General features: G+C 39.2%; 1 protein-coding gene across 4 annotated transcripts in view; it reads left to right on the forward strand.

Moving 5' to 3' along the window:
• Positions 1-18,728, forward strand: part of ANAPC1 (anaphase promoting complex subunit 1) — a 112,635-nt gene that overhangs the window by 13,318 nt on the left and 80,589 nt on the right. For 3 of the 4 annotated variants that reach the window (XM_024743902.1, XM_024743901.1, XM_024743904.1), the window contains exons 11-17: positions 866-961; positions 4,685-4,775; positions 4,869-4,934; positions 8,245-8,379; positions 9,709-9,849; positions 10,421-10,481; positions 12,425-12,612. In XM_024743902.1, coding sequence (XP_024599670.1) covers positions 866-961; positions 4,685-4,775; positions 4,869-4,934; positions 8,245-8,379; positions 9,709-9,849; positions 10,421-10,481; positions 12,425-12,612 — 778 coding nt within the window. The remainder of the gene's footprint in view (positions 1-865; positions 962-4,684; positions 4,776-4,868; positions 4,935-8,244; positions 8,380-9,708; positions 9,850-10,420; positions 10,482-12,424; positions 12,613-18,728) is intronic. The other variant, XM_024743903.1, reaches the window with a different exon arrangement.

Genomic DNA, 18,728 nt, shown 5'->3' on the forward strand with positions numbered 1-18,728 from the left:
ACAGCCAACCAAATTAACAGTAAGTCCTTTATATAATCTAATACTTAGTCCATCTCTGTATTTAAAGACTCATTGTAATATGAGAGAGTAGGCTACGAAAAGACTATATACCCAGAGCAGGGAAAGCACTGAAAATACAGCTGGCTCTACGGCCTTAAGCTATCCGCATCTGAGTAGAAAGACAAGCGCATGTTCTTAGGCTGGCAGGTCAGGGATAGGCAGCTGGAGGAAAGGAAAGATGTGAGTACAGTGTTGAAGTATGTTCTATTTTTATATATATAAAATAAAAGTTGCTTATAAAATGAAAATTCCTTATATATAGAATAAAAATTCCCTGTATTTAAAAATCATTTGTCTTTAAATACCTTATTGCTAAGTTGGATATATTGCAGATTCTTATTGTACAGAGTTACAAAGAAATTTTTGAGAATAGAGAATTTTTGAGTATGGGTTAAAAAAAAGGGATGAAGTGGAGCCTAATCTGAGAGAGAGGATAGATTGGAGAGGTCATGTTATAAAATGTCTGACCCCTTAGACCCTGTAAGAGGTCTAAGATCTCTTCAAGTTTGCATTACTTTAGCAGTAGGCAGCTTGCATAATGTGGAATTAAAAAGTCTGTTGGTAATGATTACGTTTATTGTAATTTTTCCTCAAAAAAGCTGTGTAGTGGACTCAGAGTCAAAGAGCTGAAAGGAATCTTAGAGATCATGAAGTTCAATTCTTAGAAGTGCTTTTGTGTCTTCAAGGTTATATTGCTTGGCCCAAGTAGTATTTCCTGTAGAATATTTTCAAAGACTTTTAATAACTACTATGGTAGAGTTTTAAGTGAGTGCCAACAGTTTCTTTATTAATATATCTATTACAGGGAGAAAAATTCACAGGCCTCAAAAGTCTTTATTACATCTGACCTATGTGGGCAGAAGTTCTTGTGCTTTTTAGTAGAGTCCCAGCTCCAGTTACGGTGAGTGCGTTTATGTATCTCATTCATTTGGTATAAATAAACTTAGGGCTGTTTTTTCTTTTTCTCTCTCTCTCTTTTTATTTTTTTTTTGGCTTAAGTAGCTTTATTGAAATAATTTACATACCATAAAATTAGCATGTTCTAAGTGCACAGTTCGATGATTTTTAGTAAATTTACAGTTACGCAGCATCACCACAATCCAGCTTTAAAAATTTCTATCGCTTTAAAAAGATCCCTTGTGGGCTCCCCTGGTGGCACAGTGGTTCAGAGTCCGCCTGCCGATGCAGGGGACACAGGTTCATGCCCCGGTCTGGGAGGACCCCACATGACGCGGAGCGGCTGGGCCCGTGAGCCATGGCCGCTAAGCCTGCGCGTCCGGAGCCTGTGCTCCGCAATGGGAGAGGCCACAACAGCGAGAGGCCCGCGTACCGGAAAAAAAAGAAAAGATCCCTTGTGCTTGACTTGCATTCAGTCTCTGTTCCCATTCCCAACCTCAGGCAACCAGTACATAGGCTTTCTGCCTCTGCAGATTTGCCTTTTCTGGATATTTTATGAAAATAGAATCATACCATATATAATTTTTTGTGTGTCCACCTTCTTCCACTTAGCATGTTTCTTAGGGCCTACCATGTTGTAACACGTATAAATATTTTATTCTTCTTGCTGTGTAGTATTGTATAAATATACCACATTTTGTTTATCTAGTCATTAGTTGATGGGCATTTAGTTTGTTTACACTTTTTTGACCATTGTGAATCATGGCACTATGAACATTGGAGCCAAAGACTTTGTGTGGACATACATGATTTCATGTAGATAGATAGGTAGATAACTAGGAGTGGATCAAATGATAAATTCACTGTAAACTTTTAAAGAAATTGCTATATTTGTCTTCCAAATAAGCTGTACCATTTTACATTCCCACCAGTAATGTTTGAGTGTTCCAATTTCTTCATCCTTGACAAGATTTCTTTTTAAAATTTTTGAATATTATTTACTTTTTTATACAGCAGGTTATTATTAGTCATCAATTTTTTGCACATCAGTGTATACATGTCAATCCCAATCACCCAATTCATCACACGACCATCCCCACCCCCCTGCGGCTTTCCCTCTTGGTGTGCATACATTTGTTTTCTACATCTGTGTCTCAACTTCTGCCCTGCAAACTGGTACATCTGTACCATTTTTCTAGGTTCCACATACATGCGTTAATATACGATATTTGTTTTTCTCTTTCTGATTTACTTCACTCTGTATGACAGTCTCTAGATCCATCCAGGTCTCAACAAATGACCCAATTTCATTACTTTTTACGGCTGAGTAATATTCCATTGTATATATGTACCACAACTTCTTTATTCATTCGTCTGTCGGGCATTTAGGTCGCTTCCATGACCTGGCTATTGTAAATAGTGCTGCAGTGAACATTGGGGTGCATGTGTCTTTTAATGTTAGCTCTTCTGTACGTGTTTGATAGAATCACCTGTGAAGCCATCTGGTCCTGGGCTTTTGTTTGTTGGAAGATTTTTAATCACAGTTTTAATTTCATTACTTGTGATTGGTCTGTTCATATGTTCAGTTTCTTCCTGTTTCAGTCTTGGAAGCTTATATCTTTCTAAGAATTTGTTCATTTCTTCCAGGTTGTCCATTTTATTGGCATAGAGTTGCTTGTATGCTTATTTGAGATTTCTCTTGTTTCTTGAGGTTTGTATAGCTATAAACTTCCTTCTTAGAACTGCTTTTGCTGCATCCCATAGGTTTTGGATCGTCATGTTTTCATTGTCATTTGTCTCTAGTTATTTATTAACCTTGTGGGAGTTCCCTTGTATGTTATTTGTCGTTTTTCCCTTGCCGCTTTCAGTAATTTTTCTCTATCTTTAATTTTTGCCAGTTTGATTACTGTGTGTGTCGGTGTGTTTCTCCTTGGGTTTATCCTGTATGGGACTCACTGCCCTTCCTGGACTTGGGTGGCTACGTCCTTCCCCATGTTAGGGAAGTTTTTGACTGTAATCTCTTCAAATATTTTCTCTTGTCCTTTCTCTCTAATCTTTGGTGGGCCTAATGGCGGACTCTGGAAGGGCTTACGCCAAGGAGTACTTCCCATAACTTCTGCCGCCAGTGTCCTTGTCCCCATGGTGAGCCCCAGCCACCCCGTGCATCTGCAGGAGACCCTCCAACACTAGCAGGCAGGTCCGGTTCAGTCTCCCCTGGGGTCACTGCTCCTTCCCCTGGGCCCCGATGCACACACTACTTTGTGTGTGCCCTCCAAGAGTGGAGTCTCTGTTTCTCTCAGTCCTGTCGAAGTCCTGCAATCAAATCCCACTAGGCTTCAAAGTTTGATTCTCTAGGAATTCCTCCTCCCGTTACCAGACCCCCAGGTTGGGAAGCCTGATGTGGGGCTGCGAACCTTCACTCCAGTGAGTGGACTTCTGTGGTATAAGTGTTCTCCAGTTTGTGAGTCACCCACCCAGCAGTTACGGGCTTTGATTTTTACTGATTGCGCCCCTTCTACCGTCTCATTGTGGCTTCTCCTTTGTCTTTGGATGTGGGGTATCTTTTTTGGTGAGTTCCAGTGTCTTCCTGTCGATGACTGTCCAGCAGCTATTTATGATTCTGGTGTTCTCACAAGAGGGAGTGAGAGCACGTCCTTCTACTCTGCCATCTTGGTTCCTTTTGACAAGATTTGATATTGTCATTTTCTTTGATTATAGCCTTTCTGGTGGGTGTGAAGTGTTTTTTAATATTTATTTATTTATTTAAATGGTACAGTTACTTTTAAAAAAAAATCTAATTTATTTATTTACTTTTGGCTGTGTTGGGTCTTTGTTTCTGTGCAAGGGCTTTCTCTAGTTGTGGCAAACGGGGGCCACTCTTCATCGCGGTGCGTGGGCCTCTCACCGTCGCGGCCTGTCTTGTTGCAGAGCACAGGCTCCAGACGCGCAGGCTCAGCAGTTGTGACTCACGGGCCCAGTTGCTCCACGGCATGTGGGATCCTCCCAGACCAGGGCTCGAACCCTTGTCCCCTGCACTGGCAGGCAGGTTCTTAACCACTGTCCCACCAGGGAAGCCCCTGAAGTGGTTTTAATTTGCATTTCCCTAATGACTTATGATGTTGAGCATCTTCTCATGTGCTTATTAGCCATTCATTTATCTTCTTAGGTAAAATGTGTATTTATATATTTACCAGTTTATTGACCTTTAATTTTGAAATTATTATAGATCACAGGATGTTGTAAAGTAGTAGAGGTCCTGTGTAGCCTGCACTTTTTCCCCCAGAGGTAACATCTTACATATCTATAGTGCATTGTTAAAACAAGGAAATTGACATCAATACAATCAACGGGCCTCATTCAAACTTCTTCAGTTTTACGTGTACTCATTTGTGTGTGTATATGATTCCATGAAATTTTATCACGTGTAGATTTGTGCAAACACCCCAGTCAAGATTCAGAACTTCTTTATCACCTCACAGATCTTCTTCATGCTACCCACTTTAGAGTCACATATACCACACCCATCTACCACAGTCCCCAATCCCTGGCAACCACTAATCTGTTCTCCATCTCTATAATTTTGTCATTTGAAAATGTTTTATAACTGGAATCATACAGTAAGTAACTTTTTGAAATTGGCTTTTTACAGTTAGTATAATACCCTTGAGATCAGTAGAGGTTGTTGCATATATCAATAGTGTATTTCTCTTTTCATTTGAATATTTAGATGTGTAAAGTTTCAAGAGAGTAATGATAAAACCCAGCTCATCTTTGGCTCCGTCACCAACATACAGGCAAAGGATGCAGCTCCAGTGGAGGTAAATGCAGGCACATTTCTTGAGAAGTTGAAAGTCATTGTGCTTTATAATTTGTACAGATTGGAAAACAAAATTTTTGCCTCTTTTTTTTAGAAGATAGATACTATGCTGGTCCTGGAAGGCAGTGGAAACCTGGTGCTGTACACAGGAGTGGTTCGGGTAAGTAATAAATAGCATTTCATGCTTTTAGTAGGACTACTTCCTTAATAATTATTTTTTAATGTTACTTTAGTTTGATATTTAAAATTTGTTACCTCCTGTCTATAGAATTTGGCAGAAGATTCTTGTAAGAGTTGACAATGAAGTCTTCAATTTAGGTTGGGCCTTATTTGGAGGTCTAGGACTCACTGTCATTAGATGGGTTGGCAGTATGAAAACAGGGCAGTTGGGGAAACTTTAATGAATATAGATAATTTTTTAAAAAAGAAAAATGTTAATTGAAGTTTTATAAAGAATATAGTTTTGAAATTGATGTATGGGTAGCTTTCTTAAGTCTCAAAGTTTTAGTAAAGTTTCATCGTATTAAATGTATAATATATATGTTGTCTGTGTCTTTTTAAACAGTTGTGAACTTTACATACGGAATAATGTAAATTTTACAAACTTAAGTTACGAAATTTAAATACAGTTTGAAGGATAATGAAGCGAACGTTCATGTAACCACTACCCAGGTTAAGAAATAGGATGTTGCCATATATTTACAGTCTCTTGGATTTTCTTTCCTCATTGTATCCTCATCCCCCAGAAATCCTTACTTGGAATAAATCAGTCTCTTGTTTTTATTACTAGTTTTTGCAGTTATGTAGGTATCACTGACGAGTAACTTGTTTAGTTTTCCTTGTTTTTGGATTTTCGTATAAAGAAAACAAACCACATACTCTTCTCTGACTTATTTTGCTCAACATTATATTATTTTTAGATTTATTTGGGTTGACGTGACTCATGCACTGTTACCTAGTTTTCCGTTGTATGATTATACCAGAACTTTACCAGCCACTAGGGTTGTTTTGCTGTTTCGTCTAATAAACAATGCTTAAAAAGTTTTTAAGAAATATGTATCTCCTAGCCTTTAGAATATATGCATATTCAACCTAGCCGCGTGGTGCCACATTGTTTTCCAAAGTGTAGGTTGCATCAAGGTTGCAAGGTTGTGCTCCTTGCCTCCAACAGTGTATGAGAGCTCTCGAAGTTTCTTTACATTCTTGCTAACCCAAAGTACTGTTAGCTTTTTGTTTTTGTTTTTCCCAGATGGGTGCCTCATTACAGCCAGGTGATAAGGGAAGTCCAGGCTCCCACCTGGCCTTTGCTCACAGGGCCAAGGGGTGGGGTGCAGTATTTTCCTGTTGTGTTTGTCTGGAGTAGGTTGGTCATTGTCTAAAAGTTTTCTAGCTATTCCTTTACTGATTGGGTCTTTTTTCCTGTCTGCTCCCGTAATGAGACTGTGGTCTGCCTCAATTTCCACGTTACCTAGAGGCCAGTTTGAGAACCGAATGGTGTTATAGATCAGTGTTTAGTTCTCAGATCTTTTACTGTGTCATTGTTGGTCAGTTTCACAAAAACTTTATATATACTAGTTCTTCTGTCATTTTTGTTTTTTAATCCTAAAAAACACACCAGGATTTCATACGCGTATTTAGAAGGTCCTTTTCTCTATTTCCTCCCTCTCCATTCCTCCCCTCACTCCCTAGTTGGGATAGCGAGGGGTTGCTGCTTTGTTATTGCAGGGTAGGGATGGAATAGAGTGTTCCACCCACAGTCTCTGGAAGAGGGAGGGGAGAGGTAGGCTGCTTTTTATTATAGAGGGAGGATGAAAGCCAGGCTCTTCCCCCTTGACAGTTGCTGCACACGGTGGGGCGGTGGAGAGGGGCTGCCTCGTGGCAACGAGAGCAGGGCTTTGTCCGCAGTGCCTGCAGCTGCAGTGCCTGATGAGGGGAGGCGATGCCACCTTGTTACTGCATGGCTGGGCTGTAAGATAGGCCTCGCCTCTGTGCTGGGGCAGGGCGCCACCTAGTCCTTGCAGGTGGGATGACAGGACCCCGCTCGTAGTCTCCGCGCACAGCTCCTGATGGGGCGGGCACTGAGGGCTGTGGCTTCTTCCGTGTGTTTGCCTGAAGTGGGGCAGGTGGGGCGAAAGTGTTTCTGCCCTGCTTAGTCTCTCTTCCTGACCAAGTTTTGGCCAAAAGACCAAGGTTTTCCTGGGCTCTCTTTTGGTGTGTGCTTGTGGACATTTCTGCGTTGTAGGCCTCTCGAGAGCCCAAGGCCTGGTTACGTAGGGAGTTGGAGAAACAAAAACAAAAGCTAGGGAATTCATAGTTCATTCCTGGTTCTCAGGCCCCTAGCCAGTCAGTCTTCTTTCCTCAACTTTTAGAGTCTTCTGCTAGTTGCATCATACATTTCGTGCAGATTTTGTTGTGGTGGTAATTCGTGGGAGGAATAGCAGGGAATGTGCTTATTGCATATTTTTATGAACTGGAGGGGGGTGGTCTCTGATGGCTTTTTAAAAACTTTATATATACTAGTTCTCCTGTCATTTTTGTTTTTTAATCCTAAGGATTTTATTTGGGCAACTTCTGTAATTCTATTAGCTTTCGGGTAGTATATTGACATAAATATGTATATTGTCAAAATTCCACTTTAGTTCTGAGTATCTCCTTTTAGTCTTATCAAGAGTTTTCAGCCTGTGTAGGTATGAATTTCTGTTGTGTTTTTCCTGAGAACCCTGTGGGTAGCTAAAAGGAATGAGTGGGTAGCATGGGTTGCTGGCTCATTCTTTTAAGGTCAGTGAAGAGTTCATGTAAATTTTTTTTGAGGAAGAAGTATTTGAAAGTTTATGACAGAATGTGAGCTAGAGAGCACGGTTTGAATTAGGTTGGATTTAATTTCTTGAGTATCGCTTCAGCCTAAATTTTTTGGCTCCCAAGAAGTAATTGGTGTCTTTCTCTCTGCCAGGAAAATACTTAACAAGACTGATGCTTATAGTCTCTGAAAGCTTAGTGTCTCTGCTGCCTTTACCACCAATGAGGTAGAAAAATGCGTAGTATACTTGAATTTTGTACAGTGTCTTGACTATATTAACATTCCCCCTGTTTCCTGCCCCCAGAGAAGTCCTTAGTTATGAAAAGAAGGAATCAGATTAAGAATTTATGCCAAGATACTCATAGTTGGTTGGTAGAATTTGATACATTATTAAAATTTTAATTCTCTTTGTTTTTTAGTTGTGTTTGGTGATCATAGACTTTGAAATATTTAAAGAAATATATGCTTACACGCCTAATGATTCATTTAAGAACATGATACAGTAGGAAATTCCCTGGTGGTCCAGTAGTTAGGACTCTGAGCCTCCACTGCAGAGTTCAATCCCTGGTCAGGGAACTAAGATCCTATAAGCCGTGTGGCGTGGCCAAAACAACAACAACAGCAACAACAAATTAAAGCTAATTTTTTTGCACATTTTTTTTACTGCTTAAAGGTGGGAAAGGTTTTTATTCCTGGGCTGCCAGCTCCCTCCCTGACAATGTCCAGCACGATGCCTCGGCCCAGCACCCCACTTGACAGCGTTAGTACTCCTAACCCTCTGAGTAAGCTGCTTGGATCCCTGGATGAGGTAAGACAGGGAGTGGGTGTTGTCAAAAATTAATAGTGTTTTAAAGAAGTTTGGTCAAATATTAGTTCTTCCCATGGTTAACTTTTTTCTGTTTTAATGACAGAATTGGAAGTTTGGCTAATGCTTGTAGAATGTGTATATTTTCAAACACAGATGATTCAGTAAACATACATTGACTTCCCTTCTGATGTGTAAGGTACTTTTTGAAGGTGCTGCAGTGAGGAGAGTGATGCATTCTTTTTCGTCTTGGGATCTTACTTGGGTGGAACAGATGTACTGTCTGTTTTAAGAGATTATAATTTAAGATAGGTAGACTATTAAGACTTAAGAGGAACAGAAAGTACCATAGGAGATTCACTGATAGGAAGATACATTCTGATGGGATGATGTGGTGGAATCCAAGGCTCCTCTTCTAGAGACGTGTCTACCTTGGTTTGGCCTGGAGGGTAAGTAGGATGTCTGTAGATGGAAGGGGGCTTTGGGGTATGCGGAATTGCATGGGTGTGGGCGTGGAGGCAGGACAGTGCAGAACATTTTAACACACAGTTGTATCTCCATCTCCCAGCATACAAGTGAAGACTCAGGAAGTCTGTGGAATGAATGAACGCTTGTAAAAGTACACGTAGTCTCTTGGGTGAGGCAGGGCAGGGGGTGGGATAATAATAACCTGTTTTCTAGTGTTATCTGTGTACTAGGCACTCTTCTGAGTGTTATATATGTATTAACTCATTTAATCCCTTAAAACAGCTTTATTAGGAAAATATTAATCCTTGTTTTACAAATGGGCACATAGAGAGGTACAAGGAGGTTACTGGTCTAACGACATACAGCTAATAAATGGTAGAGCTAGGATTTACACTGTCTTCCTAACATGCTCTTGAAAAAGAAAGGATGAAAAGGTTTTTATTCCGAATGCAGTCTCCAGGGCATTATAGGTTTTTGAGCATGGAGTTAAGAATGTTACGATTTGTGTTTTAGATAGGTTTATCTTGGGATTGCAGATAGACCAATTAGATCCCAAGTGCTGTAAGACTCTGGGGCCACCTCCTTCCGATTCCTTTCTTTCTCTCCTGATCTTGGTCCCTCAAGTCCAGGTAGTCTCCACAGCTTTGTAGTGCTGTCCATCAGATGTGCTATTTTTATCGACTTTTTCTAGTTGCTTTGGTGAGGACCTTGGTCTGCTACAAGGTACTTAGTCATGATTAGAGCAGAATGGTTTTAAATCATTATGTGCAATTGCTAGACCATATGCAAAAAAGATATATAGTTTCATTAACCTTAATTTCTCAAAACATGCTTCACATGTGTTGTATTTATGACTTTTTACAGGCTGTTCTATTGTCCCCAGTTCCAGAACTAAGGGATTCTTCAAAGCTTCATGATTCTCTCTATAATGAGGATTGTACTTTCCAACAGCTTGGAACTTACATTCATTCTATAAGAGACCCTGTCCATAACAGGGTAACGCTAGTAAGTATGCATATTTATTTTTAAAAGGTTAGGCAACTTTCCAAGAATTGTGGCTGTTATTTAAAGTTTGTCAGAACGCAGAATTTTGTGAAAAATGGAAACAAATGTTTCTTGTGATTTTTAAAATCTCTTGTAATGCGTCATTTTTTTACCCTATTTTACTTTACAGTAGTTCTGGCCAACTTTTCTGAAGTTCATGTATTCTTAAAAAATTTATTGAAAACAAAGCTGTTCAATCAGTTGAATCTTATATGGGCATGGTTTTTGTCTTTCTATTAAAAGTGAACCTCTTATTTTTGGTGATGGTGACTCAAGTGTCTATATGAAAATTAGACACTTTGTTAAAGACAAGAATTTTTGTAAATGCTTTACAAATAAGTACATTTATTGTTTCTAAAACTTCGAAGTATTCAATTCTGTTTGAAAAATATTGCTTGTTTTTCATTTATTTTATTGCATTTTTGTTTGACAAACAGTCTTGTGAAGCATCAGCTATTTTTAAGACATTCAGAGACTTAGAATGCACAGATTCTATTTACTCGCTCTTATTTGTTTCCATTCTTTTCCCTAGGAACTGAGTAATGGCTCCATGGTTAGGATCACTATTCCTGAAATTGCCACCTCTGAATTAGGTATGATTAAGAATCAAACCTCACTTTTGTGTGTTCTTAGTTTGATTTAAAAGATTTGGAGTAATTGCTGATTTACATGAATAATTGGGGTTTTAAAATTTTTTGCTGTTTTGAAGCCATGAGATGGAATTTTTTACTGTGCTGAGAAGCTATAAAAAAGAGCTGGGGGCACTTTGCACTGCCCGCTCCATGTGTGCTCTAAGGCTGGGGGAACCCGTGAAGTGTGTGCTAGTTCTGCTTCTGTGAGATTTCTTATGAAAAAGAAGCCATGCAGTGAGATTACAGTGTATGGACACCCCTCTCGCAAGAAAATCTCAAAAACAAGGAAGCCCAAGCAACTAAAATAGTTTTTGGCATATTGATGGTTTTTAATCCAAAAATATATCTCTCAATTGTTAGATACATTGAAAATTAACATAATTGCCTTTAACTGAATAAAACTTAACATTATAGTAAAAATACACTCAGGAGTATTTTGATAAAATTGGAGTCTGCTTGAATTATTATTGAAATGCAATTTGGAAAGTACTAAGTGAAAAATATTTCTGAACATAGAATAGTAAAGAAAACAGGAATTGAAAAGATTTGCCAACAAATGTAAATTAAGAAAAGAATGCTTGTATGATATAAGAAAATTCAAGACATCTATTAGTTTCAAAGTCTAACTGCCAGAGCAGAGCGTTGGCAGATTGTGTGAATTCTGCAATTTGCTAAGTGGGCTAGAATGACTTGCGTTTTAGGAAGTATCTTTCATTGGTGTAGTAAATGATATTCTGAGTTCGTATGGAGATGCCTTGCTTTTCTGAAAGGTATTTAGCCAGTGATCTCAAGAAGTATAAGACTAACCAAAGTACATAAAAACAAATAACAGGTTAATTAAAAAAAAAAAAAACCTTTCTCACGAGCAAATAGAAGCCACATAGTTCATGCACGTAAGTTTTTGTACTTCACTTATAAAGCTTTCCTCAGCCCCTCAGGCAGTATCTGGTTTACACTTAATTTGGATTCAGTCATGACAAACTTGGTTATTAGGTTTTCTAACATTGGTTTCATTTGATTCCAACCTTTGCTGTGTATGCACACACGTAGCAAATTGGTGAGAAAAAGCATATGCTGCTGAGGATGGGCCCCGGTGCCAGTGCCAGTGGGCAGGGAAGAAAAGAATCCTCTAAAGAGATTATGGGAGGATACGAAAGCATTGCAGTCTGGGGCCATTTCCTACTAAAAGCAGACCCAGGCCTCTTTATAGCAGTAGCCCTTACCACCCTGAGGGGGTCGCTGTATGACAGTGTAGCACTGTTAAGTGATAGCCATACTAATGATATTGAGTCATTAAGAAAGTTATAGCTTACATGGTATTGATTGATCAGAGAGCATGTAAAACATTTTAGAAACAGTGCTGTCAGAAGTAATGAAAAGTTATAAAGCTTTGGTTAACCAGAATGTTCAATCATTCAGAACATATTTTAATGCTAAGTAAGCATTGCTATTTGAGGAGGTATATATTGATTATTACATATTTACTGAAGTATTGAAGCAATATTTTATATGAATTTATTAATGTAGAAATTGTATGTTTTTGTTAGAATGGCCTTTAATTTATTGTCCAAACTAGGACATTTTTGAGAGTGAAATGGGGAGCTATTAATAACTGTCAGGGCCATGGATGTCAATCACTTCTGTCTTAGGGAATCTCAGCTCTTTGGTTACTCTATTTCTGATCCAAAATTAATGATCACAAAGCTGCCCTGAGACCTCTCGCAAGCCCTGTTAAATTCAGTGTCAGTTGATTGGCTAGGTCAGATTTGCATCCCATTGGCTCTTTAATGGCAGTTCTTTTTTCTTGGCCTTTGTATAGTAGTAATTAAAAAATGTTCTTAGTAAAAGGGGAAAAGAAATGCATGCATAGGAAGCATACTAAAATTAATCTTTGCTTTTAATAGTACAAACTTGTTTGCAAGCAATTAAATTTATCCTGCCAAAAGAAGTAGCTGTTCAGATGCTTGTCAAGTGGTACAGTGTCCACAGTGCTCCAGGAGGACCCAGTTATCACTCAGAGTGGAACTTATTTGTGACTTGTCTCATGAACATGATGGGTTATAACACAGACCGCTTAGCATGGACAAGGAATGTAAGTACAGATAATTGGTTTTCCTCCTGAGATATTCTGTTGTTATCAATGTAATGTTTGCATAATTTTTTTTAACATCTTCATTGGAGTATAATTGATTTACAATGGTGTGTTAGTTTCTGCTTTATAACAAAGTGAATCAGTTATACATATATCCCCATATCTCTTCCCTCTTGCGTCTCCCTCCCTCCCACCCTCCCTATCCCACCCCTCTGGGTGGTCACAAAGCACCGAGCTGATCTCCCTGTGTTATGCGGCTGCTTCCCGCTAGCTAATCTGTTTTACGTTTGGTAGTGTACATGTGTCCATGCCACTCTTTCACTTTGTCCCAGCTTACCCTTCCTCCTCCCCATATCCTCAAGTCCATTCTCTGGTAGGTGTGTGTCTTTATTCCCGTCTTGCCCCTATGTTCTTCATGACCATTTTCTTTTAGCTCTTACAACTGCTTTTGCTGTATCTCATAGGTTTTGGGTCATCGTGTGTTCATTGTCATTTATTTCTAGGTATTTTTTAATTTCCTCTTTGATTTCCTCAGTGATCTCTTGGTTATTAAGTAGTGCATTGTTTAGCCTCCATGTGTTTGTATTTTTTACAGATTTTTTTTCCTGTAATTGATATCTAGTCTCATAGCATTGTGGTCGGAAAAGATACTTGATACGATTTTAATTTTCTTGAAGTTACCAAGGCTTGATTTGTGATCCAAGATGTGATCTGTCCTGGAGAGTGTTCCACGAGCACTTGAGAAGAAAGTGTATTCTGTTGTTTTTGGATGGAATGTCCTATAAATATACTCTGTACTTCCTGGACTTGATTGTTTATTTCCCATATTAGGGAAGTTTTCTACTATAATCTCTTCAAATATTTTCTCAGTCCCTTTGTTTTCCTCTTCTTCTTCTGGGACCCCTATAATTTGAATGTTGGTGCATTTAATGTTCTCCCAGAGGTCTCTGAGCCTGTCCTCAATTCTTTTGTTTTTCTTTATTTGCTCTGCTGTAGTTATTTTCACTATTTTATCTTCCAGGTCACTTATCCGTTCTTCTGCCTCAGTTATTCTGCTGTTGATCCCCTCTAGAGAATTTTTAATTTCATTTATTGTGTTGTTCATCAATGTTTGTTTGCTCTTTAGTTCTTCTAGCTCCTTGTAAAACATTTCTTGTATTTTCTCCATTCTATTTCCAAGATTTTGGATCATCTTTACTATCATTATTCTGAATTCTTTTTCAGGTAGACTGCCTATTTCCTCTTCATTTGTTACGTCTGGTGCATTTTTATCTTGCTCCTTCATCTGCTGTGTGTTTTTCTGTCTTCTCATTTTGCTTATCTTACTGTGTTTGGGGTCTCCTTTTTGCAGGCTGCAGGTTCGTAGTTCCCGTTGTTTTTGATGTCTGTCCCCAGTGGCTAAGGTTGGTTCAGTGGGTTGTTTAGGCTTCCTGGTGGAGGGGAGTAGTGCCTGTGTTCTGGTGGATGAGGCTGGATCTTGTCTTTCTGGTGGGCAGGTCCATGTCTGGTGGTGTGTTTAGGGGTATCTGTGACCTTATTGTGATTTAGGCAGCCTCTCTGCTAATGGGTGGGGTTGTGTTCTTGTCTTGCTAGTTGTTTGGCATAGGGTGTCCAGCACTGTAACTTGCTCGTCGTTGAGTGGAGCTGGGTCTTGGCGTTGAGATGGGATGTCTGGAAGATTTTTGCTGTTTGATGTTACGTGGAGCTGGGAGGTCTCTTGTGGACCAATGTCCTGAACTTGGCTCTCCCACCTCAGAGGCACAACCCTGACGCCTGGCTGGATCACCAAGAGCCTGTCATCCACATGGCTCAGAATAAAAGGGAGAAAAAAAAGAAAGAAAGAAAGAGGAACATAAAATAAAGTTATTAAAATAAAAATAATTATTAAAAAAATTAAAAAATGTAATAAAAAAGAAAGAAAGAAAGAAGAGAGCAAGCAAACCAAAAAACAAATCCACCAGTGATGTTTGCATAATTGGTTGTACAGCATTCAGAGTATATAACATATCAGTTTACTAATGGGCCTACCTCATTCAACAAAATGGAATATGTTAAGGCTTATTGTGTCTATACATTTTAAGTCAAATATCATTACTATTTAATATCATTTTACTAGTAATTAGAATTATTGCATTTTCATAATATGGTACAGCACTTTGGCTACTATTTCTCATTTCATCTTTGTAAAATGGCTATAAGTTATGCTCGGATTAGTAGTAGTAGTCTTGATTTTATTGGTGAAGAAACTGAATCACGAAGAAGTCACCGACTAGAGATTTGCTCAAAACTGGGCCTTCATTGTATCTTCTGACTCATGGCTTAATGTTCTTTTCTGAAGCCCAGACTGTGTTTTCACACACAATTACTTGGTCTGTGAGGAGGAAGCTTTGATTTGATGGAGATTTAAAGTGCTTTAGCCTAAGTATCTAGTCTGCTAATGATACAAAGCTGCATTCCTCATCTCCCTCCCTAGAAACTTTCTTCCAGGCCCTTAATAGGTTATTTACAAAATCAGGGTAGCATCTTCAGTATTGGTGATTTCCTTTTGCCTCTGGAGATCACTCCCAGGACAACCTTGCCTGGGTCACTCTGAAGAAATCACTGTAGAACACACTTACCTTTCTCCAGGTAACTCAGCTGTACTTGTCTATACATTTTAGTTTTGTACCAGCAAATCCATTTAAAAAAATCATTTGGTTTTTTTTTATTATGGAAGTATACATGCTTACTGAGGAGAATTTGGAAAATGGAGGAACTAAGAGGAAAATACTGCTACTCAGAGACAGCCACTCTAAACGTTTTGCTTTTGCTTTATAGATAAACATGATATCAATGAAAATTTCCTATATCATTAAAAATTCTTCAAAAAACCCCCTTCATTTTATAGGCTACCATGTGGTTTTATCATGATTAATGGCTAGTAACTGAATGTTGTTGAACCAGTTTTTTTCTTATGAGTAATTTGCAAACATTCTTTTATATGTAAATCTGTACATCTCTAGTCATTTCCCAAGAATTGAACCCTAAAAGAGGGATTACTAGGTCAAGTAATGTTCAAAAAGGGTTGTGCAATCAACATTTTCACCAGCATCATTTAAAGATGCCCATTTCGCCACATTGATTATTTGAGTGGGGTGAACCTTTGCCAACTCAGAACTATTATGTTATTTCTGTATAAGTAAATGGGAATGGCTTTTTAAAATTCTCATTGGTCATTTATAGTTTTTATTATTTATTTATTTTTGCGGTACGCAGGCCTCTCACTGTTATGGCCTCTCCCGTTGCGGAGCACAGGCTCCGGACGCGCTGGCTCAGCGGCCATGGCTCACGGGCCCAGCCGCTCCGTGGCACGTGGGATCTTCCCGGACCGGGGCACGAACCCGTGTCCCCTGCATCGGCAGGTGGACTCTCAACCACTGTGCCACCAGGGAAGCCCCCTATAGTTTTTATTTTTTGACTTGCATTTCATGGCTTACCTGTTTCATTCTCCTCTCCACCTAGCAACCAAAGTAATCCTATCCAATAAAGTCAGGTCAAGTCACTCCTCTGCTCAGAACCCTCCAGTGCCTTCCCATCCTACTCAGTAAAAGCCAAAGACCTGCAAGACATCATGTGACCCAGCTTCTCTTACGTCTGGTTTTACTGCTTACTCATCCCTTCCTTGCTTGCATTGTCCCCACCACACTGGTTTCCATTGTTTCCCCTGAACACACCAAGCATGTTCCTGCCTCAGGGTCTTTGCACTTGCTGTTACCCCTGGAGAAAATGACTTCCCTCAGACAAGACAAGCTGAGGCCTTTTCCAGATGTCACCTCAGCGCAGCCTGCCCTGTCCATTCTGTGTAGAATTGTACCTACACTCCATGCCCCCCTTATGATCCCCTTTACCTTTCTTTCTCTTAGCACTAATTATATATAATATGCTGTATATTTTATTTATTTTGTTTGTGTGTCTCTTCTCCTCCCACAGGAAAATTCTGTGTGGGCAGGGATTTTTGTTTGGTTTTGTTCACTACTCTATCTCTAGGACCTACAGTAGTGCCTGGCATAGGTGACTGTTTAGTGTTGAATGAATGCCCTTTTCCACCTGAATGAAGTATTTTAACGTTTTGTGTCTGTTGCATCATATGAAAGAATCGCCCTCTGCAATTTCCTTGGGAAAAATTTTCCTGGGAAAATAGGGACCATTTTCTTATTCCAAACAATTGCATGAATGCTACTTCATTCCAGATTTTTCCATTCTTTATTAAATATGGAAAAATTGTGCCTTATAGAAACCGAGGATTTGTACAATATGAATAAGTCCACTTCAGCTTCTTGTATGTTACTGTCCTGTGGGACTTGTTGAGGAATACAGATCACTGTGCCACATTCTCTAGCAGAGAGCCAGTGCCCCCTCGTGTTTCCATGTTGTGGTTAGGACTGAGCACCCACAGTTTTTTTCTTTTGTAAAGAAGAACATGATTCTTTGATTTACTTATTGCATGATAGCCCTAAAGGAAGGAACGAGGAAATCAGCTCTGACCTTTATTTGTAGGACTGCATAGTTAAACCCTGCTGTCTTTTGTCCTCGCCGTCAAAGCTCAGGATGAAATGGTCCTCAGTGGCAAATGGTTTTTATTTTGCTTTGTCCGGATATATCTCTTTTTTGTTTTCATTTAAGTAATAGAGTGGAGGGTAGAGTACCGAATTTCTGCCAGTGACTAGCTCTGTGATTTTGGCATTTCTTTGGGCCTTCCTTAATTCACTAATTAGTTAAATGACTGGGCCAGACATTTCTTTTTGGTTCTTACATTCTGTGAGTGGTTGCATCTAGGGTTAACTGTTCTGTCCTTTGGCATGCTCATATTTTCATTAGATAGATATTGAGTCCCTGATGTGGGCCAGGCATGAAGCCAGGCTTTTCAGATACGCATTAGGGAAGACAGATAGTTCCTCTCATGGAATTGACTGTCCTAGGGGAAGGCAGATAAATGAATATTTTATATCCAGGTTGTGGTAGATCAAGGTCAGGGATCCACAGAATTATATAACAGGATTGGCTAACCTGTGACATATTAAAGTAATGAAAATAAGACAGATCCATATATGTCACAAAGAGGTATCTGTATCAGACAATCTCCACTGTCCTTTCCCATAACTCCAGGTCTTAATGAACCTGATGACCATAGCTGGGACATTCTTTCTGACTGTGGGACTTAAGACTATGTGTGCGCGCGTGCACACATGTATGCTATATTTGGTTGAAGTTTTAGGTAAGATAGCTATCATTTCATCTGTTGCTTTGATTTTGCTCTTGTTATTTTTGTTTTTTGATAATATTGTATGTAAGTTGGGCTGTGTTTTGTTTAAATGCTTCACAAGAAAACCTGTTCTCTTGATCAGTTTTTTAAATTACTTTATTCAGTTTAAAAAAGTACTTTATGCAATTTTATATTTAAACATTCAGTTTAAAAAATTATTGCTATCTATGTTTAGTTTTTATATAGAAATAAACTTTCAGATGAATGAGATTAATTGATAAATATGTAAGTTTTTATGGCGTCGGAAAATAGCTATTGCTATTTATAGGGTTATGGTTGATTAGTTGGTAGTTCAGTGCCTGTGTAAAGTAGCAGGTGGCAAAGGTTATGCCAGAGGGAATTGAATAAGACTGAACTTTTAGAAAATTGCTTTTATGTAACTGCATTAGGATAGGCTATTATAACAGAAAGCTCTCAAAAGATATAATGGCTCACACACAATACAAATGTGTATCTTGTTCATATAACAGTATTTAGCAGGTAAACAGGCCTCATGGTTATTAGGGACCCAGGCTGATGGAGCATCTGTCTTCAACGTGAGGCTTCAAAGATAGCCTTAGAGTTGATGCTAGGTGCAAGGGAAAGAGCCTAGGGGAGCATGAATGGGAGGTTTTCATGAACTGGGCCTGGCAGTGGTGACATCTGCTTTCATTCATAATCACACTGTCAGAGGGCCACAGCTAACTGTGAGGGGGCAGGGATACATAGCCTGGCTGTGGGTCCAGGAGAAAGAGGAGAACACAGATTTTGGAGAGTAGCTACCCGTCTCTGCCACAGAATTGTTAGACTGTCACTGTAGACAGACTCTAAATAA

The sequence above is a fragment of the Neophocaena asiaeorientalis genome, unplaced genomic scaffold (assembly GCF_003031525.2).
Source record: "Neophocaena asiaeorientalis asiaeorientalis breed wild unplaced genomic scaffold, Neophocaena_asiaeorientalis_V1.1 scaffold114, whole genome shotgun sequence".
In the NCBI taxonomy this organism is placed as follows: Eukaryota; Metazoa; Chordata; class Mammalia; order Artiodactyla; family Phocoenidae; genus Neophocaena; species Neophocaena asiaeorientalis.